General features: G+C 42.1%; 1 protein-coding gene across 1 annotated transcript in view; it reads right to left on the reverse strand.

Moving 5' to 3' along the window:
- The window catches only part of NUP210L (nucleoporin 210kDa-like), a 187,744-nt gene that overhangs the window by 91,240 nt on the left and 86,389 nt on the right, over positions 1 to 10,115 (reverse strand). Inside the window, exon 16 of the mRNA XM_012000337.1 lies at positions 371 to 563. Within this exon, the coding sequence (XP_011855727.1) occupies positions 371 to 563 (193 nt within the window). The remainder of the gene's footprint in view (positions 1 to 370; positions 564 to 10,115) is intronic.

The following is a 10,115-nucleotide window of genomic DNA, read 5'->3' on the forward strand; positions in this document are numbered from 1 at the left end:
TCGTGTCCTTTGTAGGGACATGGATGAAGCTGGAAACCATCATTCTGAGCAAACTATCGCAAGGACAGAAAACCAAACACCGCATGTTCTCACTCCTAGGTGGGAACTGAACAATGAGAACACTTGGACACAGGGCGGGGAACATCACACACCAGGGCCTGTCATGGGGTGAGGGGATGGGGGAGTGATAGCATTAGGAGAAATACCTAAAGTAAATGACGAGTTAATGGGTGCAGCAAACCAATGTGGCACATGTATACATATGTAACAAACCTGCACATTGTGCACATGTACCCTAGAACTTAAAGTCAAAAAAAAAAAAAAAAAAAACACTCAGGTATACCAAAAGACTTGTATATTTTCACAATACCATGTAACCGGGTCTGCCCACTGCCATCATCTTTTGCTACCATTTCCACTGATTTATAATCTTCGAAATGGGCTAGTGTTTCATTGGAGGATTTCCATTCTAGCATTAGTGAACTGAAATTATCAAACTTTCTCCTGTGTTGATCAAACACTGCTAGTTCCAGGACTGTGTCCCTCAGTCTTGACACAGGAATCTGCATTAAAATAAAAAGTAATAAAACAAAAATTTAAAAATCAATAGCCTAAGAGCTACTAAGACATCTCTAAAGCTAGGGATTGAGTTTTCTCTCAATATTTTTACCTTAACAATTTGCAAACTTTTGCTATTGAAAGAACAATATAATAATTACCTATATACACACACTTCACCTGGATTCACCAGTTCTTAACATTTAGTTACATTTGCCTTTTCTCTCTCTCCCTCTCCTTCCTCACCTTCCATATATGGATGTTATTTTGTTTTGTTGATGTAGGCATCATTGCACTTCACCCCTAAGTATTTCAGCATGTATCCTAAGAATACGAGAACATTCTGCTATGTAAGAAACAGGTATCACACATAATAATATTAACACTAATTCAATGTCAGCAAATGTATAGTCAATATTTTCATTTCCCAAAACATCGCCCCAAAATGTTTTTAAATGTTTTTTAGTTTAGATCTAGAAGTTAATTAAGGTGTATGTATGCATTGTATTTGTTTACCTCTTTAGTATATTTTAATCTAGAAAAGGCACATTTGCCCTTTTTTGTTATTGTGTTTCATGGTATTGAATTTTTTGTAAAGTCCAGGCCAGTTTTTGTTTTGTTTTTTTGAGACAGGGTCTCTCTCTGTTGCATGGGCTGAAGCACAGCAGTGTGACCATGGCTCATTACAGCCTCAACCTCCCAGGCTCAAGTCATCCTCCCAATTCAGTCGCCTGAGTAGCTAGGACTACGGGTGTATGCCACCACACCTGGATAATTTTTTTAATTTTATTAATTTTAATTTCAATTTATTTTTAAATTTTTTTATTTCCATAGGTTTTTGGGGAACAGGTGGTATTTGGTTACAAGAGTAAGTTCTTTAGTGATGATTTGTGAGATTCTGGTGCACCCATCACCCAAGAAGTATACAGTGGACCCGACTTGTAGTCTCTTATTTCTTACCCCTCTCCACCTTTCCCCCGAGTCCCAAAGTCTATTGTGCCATTCTTTTACCTTTGCATCCTCATAGTTTAGCTCCCACTTATGAGTAAGAGCATACAATGTTTGGTTTTCCATTCCTGAGCTACTTCACTTAGAATAATAGTCTCCAGTCCCATCCAGGTTGCTGCAAATGCCATCAATTCCTTCCTTTTTTTTTTTGAGATGGAGTCTTGCTCTGTTGCCCAGGCTAGAGTGCAGTGGCACAGTCTTGGCTCACCGCAACCTCTGCCTCCTGGGTTCAAGCAATTCTCCTGCCTCAGTCTCCCGAGTAGCTGGGATTACAGGTGCGTGCCACTATGCCCGGCTAATTTTTTTGTATTTTTAGTGGAGACGGGATTTCACTGTGTTAGCCAGGACGGTCTTGATCTCCTGACCTCGTGATCTGCCTGCCTCGGCCGCCCAAAGTGCTGGGATTACAGGCGTGAGCCACTACACCCGGCCCTAATTCATTCTTTTTTATGGCTGAGTAGTATTCCATCATGCATGTGTGCGTGTGTGTGTATCACAATTTCTTTATCCACTCGTTGATTGATGGGCATCTCAGTTGGTTCCACATCTTTGCAACTGCAAATTGTGCTGCTATAAACATGTGTGTGCAAGTATCTTTTTCGTATAATGACTTATTTTCCTCTGGGCAGATACCCAGTAGTGGGATTGCTGGATCAAATGGTAGTTTTACTTTTAGTTCTTTAAGGAATCTCCACACTGTTTTCCATAGTGGTCATACTAGTTTACATTCTTACCAGCAGCGGAGGAGTGTTCCGTGTTCACCGTATCTACACCAACGTCTATTATTTTTTGATTTTTTTAATTACGGCCTTTTTTTTTTTTTTTTTTTTTTGAGATGGAGTCTGGCTCTGCTGCCCAGGCTGGAGTGCGGTGGTGAGATCTTGTCTCACTGCAAGCTCCGCCTGCTGGGTTCAGGCCATTCTTCTGCTTCCGCCTCCTGAGTAGCTGGGACTACATGCGCCTGCCGCCATGCCTGGCTGATTTTTTGTATTTTTAGTAGAGACGGGGTTTCACCGTGTTAGCCAGCATGGTCTTGATCTCCTGACCTTGTGATCTGCCCGCCTTGGCCTCCCAAAGTGCTGGGATTACAAGCGTGAGCCACTGTGCCCAGCAATTATGGCCATTCTTGCAAATAAAAGCATAAAGTGGGGAAATGACACCCTATTTAACAAATGGTACTGGGATAAATTGGCAAGCCACATGTAGGAGAATGAAACTGGGTCCTCATCCCTCACCTTATACAAAAATCAATGCGAGATGGATCAAGGACTTAAATCTAAGACTTGAAACTACAAAAATTCTAGAAGACAACACTGGAAAAACCCTTCTAGATACTGGCTGAGGTAAGGATTTCATGACCAAGAACCCAAAAGCAAATGCAATTAAAACAAAGATAAATAGCTGGAACTTAATTAAACTAAAGAGCTTTTGCACAGCAAAAGGAACAGTCAGCAGAGTAAACAGACAACCCACAGAGTGGGAGAAAATCTTCACGATCTATACATCTGACAAAGGACTAATATCCAGAATCTACAATGAACTTCAACAAATTAGCAAGAAAAAACCAATCTCATCAAAAAGTGGGCTGAGGACATGAAGAGACAATTCTCAAAAGAAGATATACAAATGGACAACAAACATGAAAAAATGCTCAGCATCACTAATGATCAGGGAAATGCAAATCAAAACCACAATGCGATATCACCTTACTGCTGCAAGAATTTTTTTATTTTTTGTGGAGATGGGGTCTCACTGTGTTGCCAGGGCCGGTCTTGAACTCCTGGGCTCAAGCAATCCTCCCACCTCGGCCTCCCAAAGTGTGAAACCCGCATCTCTACAAAAAATAAAAAAGATTAGTCACGTATGATGGTGTGCACCTGTAGTTGCAGCTACTCAAGAAACTGAGGTGGAAGGATCGCTTGAGCCCAAGTTCAAGGTTACAGTGAGCTATGATTGCACCACTGCCCTCTACCCTAGGTGACAGAGTGAGACCATCTCAAATAAATAAATAAGGACCAGGCATGGTGGTTCACATCTGTAATCCCAGCACTTTGGGATGCCAAGGCGGGCGGATCACTTGAGGTCAGGAGTTCGAGACCAGCCTGGCTAACATGGCGAAACCCTGTCTCTACTAAAAATACAAAAATTAGCCAGGCATGGTTAATTACAGGCATGGTGTGTGCCTGTAATCCCAGCTACTCAGGAGGCTGAGGCACGAGAATCGCTTGAACCTGGGATGTGGAGGTTGCAGTTAGCCGAGAATGCACCACTGCACTCCAGCCTGTGCGACAGAGTGAGACTCTGTCTCAATGAATGAATGAATAAATAAATAAATAAATAAATAAATTCAATGTTATACTAGAGCAGGCTCATAGGTAAGTTGATTGTTAGCATCTCTTTACAACTCTGAACAGTGATATCATATTGGTAATCTGAAATTGGCCATGACGGGAATATTCACACCATAGAATTTGGCACATGTTACAAATTGGGTCCCCCTTAGTATTTTTTTTTTTTTTTTTTTTGGAGAGTCTGTTAAAAATTTACTTGCACATAATATCAGGTTGCACCACTATTAGTGATGCCAAATTTGATGATCTGCTGAAGGTGGTGATTGCCACTGGAGATCTCTCCAGTATAAAGGTATGGTTTCCCCTGTGTGAGTGATAATTTGAAATCTTGAGACTATCCCATTTCCCAACAAGCTTTCACCTACTAGTCTTAATATCCATTGATGATCTTTGCCAGGACCAATTATTACAAGGAGGATTACAAAATCATAAATTTCTAATTCTATGATTCATTTTATATAAGCTGGTATTTTCCTGGAAAAGAGCATCCTTTTTTCTCTTCCATCTTCCTTCTCTTCCTTCCTTCCTCAATTCATTTCTCTTCTCTTTCTCCCTCCTTCTGTCTCTCTTTCTTCCTTCATTTTCCACTTATAATCTTGAGCATCACTACGGGATCATGTTTTTGGTTTTTTTTGTTTGTTTTTTTTTGAGACGGAGATCTCACTCTGTCACCCAGGCTGGAATGCAGTGGCATGATCTCGGCCCAATGCAACCTCCGCCTCCCCAGTTCAAGTGATTCTCCTGCCTCAGCCTCCCGAGTAGCTGGGACTACAGGCGCCCACCACTACGCCTGGCTAATTTTTTGAGTATTTTTAGTAGAGGCGGGGTTTCACTATGTTGGCCAGGCTGGTTTCGAACTCCTGACCTTGTGATCCACCCGCTTCGGCTTCCCAAAGTGCTGGGATTACAGGAGTGAGCCACCGCACCCGGCTGGGATCATTAATTTTAAGTTGATATTTCTGTCATTATTTTTTAAAAGATATTTAAGGGGTACAAATGCAGATTTCTTACATGCATGTATGACATAGTGGTGAAGTCTGGGCTTTTACTGTAGTAAACATTGTACTCAACAGGTAATTTTTCAACCCTCTGCCATTATTTTTTGGATGCTCAAATTATCTACAATTTGGACAGCAGGGGTCCCTTCAAGTCAGCTTCTTTTTGAGAAGTCACCATTACTCTTTGAGTGCTTCTTTGCTTTCTAACACAAGTTGTTTCAGAATCATTGTGCACTTTCCCTACTGAGCTGGAATCAACTAGTTCTCCAAAATGCTCTGATTCCTTTAAATGGGGACTAGTGTTTAGAAACCAAGATGTTTGTACATCACTGTTGGGGTGTAGGCCCTTTCAGTGAACAGAGCTTGTAAATAAAATTTGTTTAAAAAAAGTATCATAAGTTGTACAGCAATTTTAAAACATGTCTGTAAACTCTCTCATATATGTGAGACATACACATACATATATACACACACACATATACACATTCTTTGACAAGATGACTCAATGACTCAACATCATAAATATCCCACTTATTCCAAGTTAATAAATAAATTTAACACAATCTCAATAAAAATACCAGGAACACAAATAAATATTTACAATAATTAGCTGTCCATGAAGCTAATTAAGCAGAGACTTTTAGTAGCTACACAGGTCAAAGAGTACAGATGTTACAGAACTAGTTCAGAAAAGTCACTAAATAAATGTTCTCAGCAAAAACAAAAAAACACAAGCAACCACAAAAGCAGGGGAGGGGAAGAAGCTTATTTCAGAGTTGCTACATTACATTATACTAAATGTTGAGTTTTTAACAAAAGATTATTAGAAATGTAAAGAAATAAGTATGACCATACATGAGAATAAAAGCAGTTTCCATAGAAACGGTCCTTGAGAATGCCCAGACATTGAGCTTACAAGACAAATACTTCTTTTTTCTTTTCTTTTCTTTTTTTTTCTTTTTTGAGATGGAGTCTCACTTCATTGCCCAGGCTGGAGTGCAGTGATGCAATCGTAGCTCACCGCATCCTGTGCCTCCTGGACTCAAGCAATCCTCCCACCTCAGCCTCCCAAGTAGCTGGGACTACAGGCATGCACCACCATGCATGGCTAATTTTTGTATTTTTGTAGAGACAGGGTTTTGCCATGTCACTCAGGCTGGTCTTGAACTCCCGAACTCAAAGGATCTGTCCACCCCGGCCTCCCAAAATGCTGGAATTACAGGTATGAGCCACCATGCCTGGGCCAGACAAAGACTTCTTTTTTATTTTTTGAGACAGAGTCTCACTCTGTCACCAGGCTGGAGTGCAGTGGCACGATCTTGGCTCACTGCAACCTCCATCTCCCGGGTTCAAGTGATTCTCCTGTCTCAGCCTCCCAAGTAGCTGGGACTACAGGCGTGCGCCACCATGCCTGGCTAATTTTTGTATTCTTAGTAGAGACGGGGTTTCATCAGATTGGCCAGGATAGTCTTGAACTCCTGACCTCAAGATCCACTCACCTCAGCTTCCAAAAGTGCTGGGATTACAGGCGTGAGCTACTGCGCCCAGCCAAAGACTTCTAATTAACTTTACTGTCCAAAGAACTAAAGGTATTCATGTTTGAATAACTAAAGGAAAATACAAAAGTGGTATCACATTACATAAAGAATACCAATAAAGAGATAGAAGTCATAACAAAAAAGAACCAAAAAGAAATTCTGAAGTTGAAAAGTACAATAATTGAAACAAAAAGTTAACTAGAGGAATTCAACAGCAGATTTGAACAGGCTGAAGAAAGAATTGGAGAACTTGAAGATAGGTCAACTGAGATTATCCAGTCTGATGAATAAAAAGAAAAAAGAATGAAAAAAAAGAACAAACATCAGAGACCTGTGGAACACCATCACGTGTATCAGTATATGCAAAAAGGGAGTGCTAGAAGGAGAGGAGATAGAAGAATAGAGGAAGAAAGAATATTTGAAGAAATAATGGCCAAAACTTACCAAATTGATGAAAAACATTAATCTAAACATTCAAGAAGCTCAAACAACATCAAGTAGAATAAATTCAAAAAGATTTACATCTAAACACATCATAATCCATCTGTCCAGAGTCAAAGATAGAATCATAAAAACAGAAAGGGAAGGGATTCACCCCTCATTAAGGGATCTTCCATGGGATCAATAGCTGATCTTCCATTAGAAACCATGAGGACCAGAAGGCAGTGAGATGACACACTCAAAATGAAAGAAAAAGGGCCAGGTGTGGTGGCTCACACTTGTAAACCTAGCACTTTGGGGGGCTGAGGCAGGTGGATTGCCTGAGCTCAGGAGTTCGAGACCAGCCTGGGCAGCATAATGAAACCCCATCTCTACTAAAGATTTTTTTGGTTGCTGTTATTTATTATTTATTTTTGAGATGGTCTCGCTCTGTCACCTAGGCAGGAGTGCAGTGGTGCCATCTCTGCTCACTGCAACCTCTGCCTCCTGGGTTCAAGTGATTTTCCTCAGACTCTCCCCCCAAGCAGTTGAGACTACAGGTGCACGCCACCATGCTTGGGACATTTTTTGGTATTTTTAGTAGAGACAGGGTTTCACCATATTGGTCAGGCTGGTCTCAAATTCCTGACCTCAAGTGACCAGCCTGCCTCAGCCTCCCAAAGTGCTGGGATTATAGGTATGAGCCACTGTGCCCAGCCACTTCTTTCTCCTTTTCCTTTCTTTCTTTCTTTCTTTTTTTTTTTTGAGATGGAGTCTTGCTCTGTCACCGAGGCTGGAGTGCAATGGCACAATCTTGGCTCACTGCAACCTCCGCCTCCCAGGTTCAAACGATTCTCCTGCCTCAGCCTCCCAAGTAATTGCGATTACAGGCATGCACCACCATGCCTGGCTCCTTTTTGTATTTTTAGTAGAGATGGGGTTTCGCCATGTTTGCCAGGCTGGTCTCAAACTCCTGATCTCAGCCCCTTGACTGCCCCATTCTACAAGCCACAGTAACTACAGTCCTAAGACAGAGGGACCCCTTGGGTGGGGACCCTGCCTGGAGTGGCGCCCAGGCATTTAAAATTAGCTGAGTGTAATAGCATGCACCTGTGGTCCCAGCTCCTCGAGAAGCTGAGGTGGGAGGATCACTTGAGCCCAGGAAGTGAGGCTGCAGTGAGCCATAATCATGCCATTGCACTCAGCCCGGGCAACAAAGTGACACCCTGTCTCAAAAAACAAAAAACAAAACAAAACATTGGACACCAAATCTCAGTGGAATTTCCTGTTTGGTAAACACATTGATGTCTTCCACCTGATATGTTTTCACCACATCCTAACTCCATGGAGAGGGCATGGAAGCTCCGTGTCTGGGACTCTTTGAAGATCTTTCTCAAAGGATACAAAAGGATTTGTATCCTTTATAATGAAACTGTGAGTCATTCTAACAAACTACCAAACTTGGTCAGAAGTGTGCGTGGCCTGTGAGTCCCTCAATTTGCAGCTATCATCCAAAGTGAGGGCAGTCTTGTTGGGAACTGCGCCCTGAAAACTGTGGAGTCTGAGCTAACTGCATATTGGTGTCAGAATTGCATTGTGGTATTGCCAAGGGTCACTCTATTAAAAAGATATAACGATTGTAAATGCATATGTACCTAATAACAGAGCCTCAAAATACATGAAGCAAAACCTGACAGAATTGAGGAAGAAACAGACAATTCAATAATATTTGGAGAGAGCTTGTAGATAGTTGAACAGGTGGAGATTCCCAGAGGATGGCATGCCGAGGGAGGGCATGGAAGCTCAACACCCCATTCCTATACCTCACCCTATGTATCTCTTCATCTGTGTCCTTTACAATATCCTTTATATATAAACTGGTAAACATAAGTAAATATTTCCCTGAGTTCTATGAGTCACTTTGTGTCCGTAATTGGTTCCTTCCGGTGGGTTCTTGGTCTCGCTGACTTCAAGAATGAAGCCGCAGACCCTTGCAGTGAGTGTTACAGTTCTTAAAGATGGTGTGTCTGGAGTTAGTTCCTTCAGGTGATCAGATGTGTCTGGAATTTCTTCCTTCTGATGGGTTCGTGGTCTCGCTGACTTCAGGAGTGAAGCTGCAGACCTTCGTCCTAAAGCTTTTAAAGGTGGCGCGTCTGGAGTTGTTCATTCCTCCCGGTGGGTTCGTGGTCTCCCTGGCTTCAGGAATGAAGCTGCAGACCTTTGTGGTGAGTGTTACAGTTCATAAAGGTAGTGCAGACCCAAAGAGTGAGCAGCAGCAAGATTTATTGTGAAGAGCAAAAGAACAAAGATTACACAGCCTAGAAAGGGACCTGAGTGTGTGGTGCCGCTGGCTCCGAGACCAGCTTTTATTCCCTTATTTGGCCCCTCCCATGTTCTGCCGATTAGCCCATTTTACAGAGTGCTGATTGGTCCGTTTTTACAACGTGCTGATTGGTGCGTTTACAAACCTTTAGACACAGAGCACTGATTGGTGCGTTTACAAACCTTTAGCTAGACACAGAGCCCTGATTGGTGTGTTTACAATCCTTTAGCTAGACAGAAAAGTTCTCCAAGTTCCCACCCGACCCAAAAGCCCAGCCAGCTTCACCTCTCAACTTCAGCAAATTAATTGAACCCAAAGAGGAGGTCAGGGGAACCCCAACTTGAGGCCAGTTGTTCAGAAGTTCTGGAGGCCTGCATTTGCAACTTGTGTCTTAGGTGGGGGCAGCCTTGGGGACTGAGCCCTCAACCTGTGAAATTTGACAGTAGCTCCAGGTAGATAGTGACAGAATTGAATTGGAGGACACCCAGCTGGTGTCTGCTGCTTGATACGTGGGGAAAAACGCATACATTTGGTTACAGGAGTCTTCTTTTTTCTTCTTCCCTCTCTCATATTTTTCATGAAACAGAAATCTTCTGTGTTAATGATTGTGGTGGTGTGAGAGCAGAGGAAAAACATAGTTTGAGAGTTTTTTGCAAACAATTGGTGTGAATGAGGTGGGATTTGATAGAATGGCACTGTGGCACAGAAACATGTGGTTTGGGACGAGAAAGGATGAAAGGATGGGGGATGAGGAACCTTTAATTCCTGGGTGGCTACCTTGTTATCCATGGTATGAAACTGCAGCTGTGCTGTGTTCAGTTACTAAGAGTAAAAGTTAACCAGTGCAATTTAGAGATGGTGATAGACTCAACAGGGTGGTAAACGCTGTTGTTTTTCTTTCCTTTTTTTTTTTTTTTTT

This window comes from Mandrillus leucophaeus, unplaced genomic scaffold, assembly GCF_000951045.1.
Source record: "Mandrillus leucophaeus isolate KB7577 unplaced genomic scaffold, Mleu.le_1.0 Scaffold624, whole genome shotgun sequence".
Lineage (NCBI taxonomy): Eukaryota > Metazoa > Chordata > Mammalia > Primates > Cercopithecidae > Mandrillus > Mandrillus leucophaeus.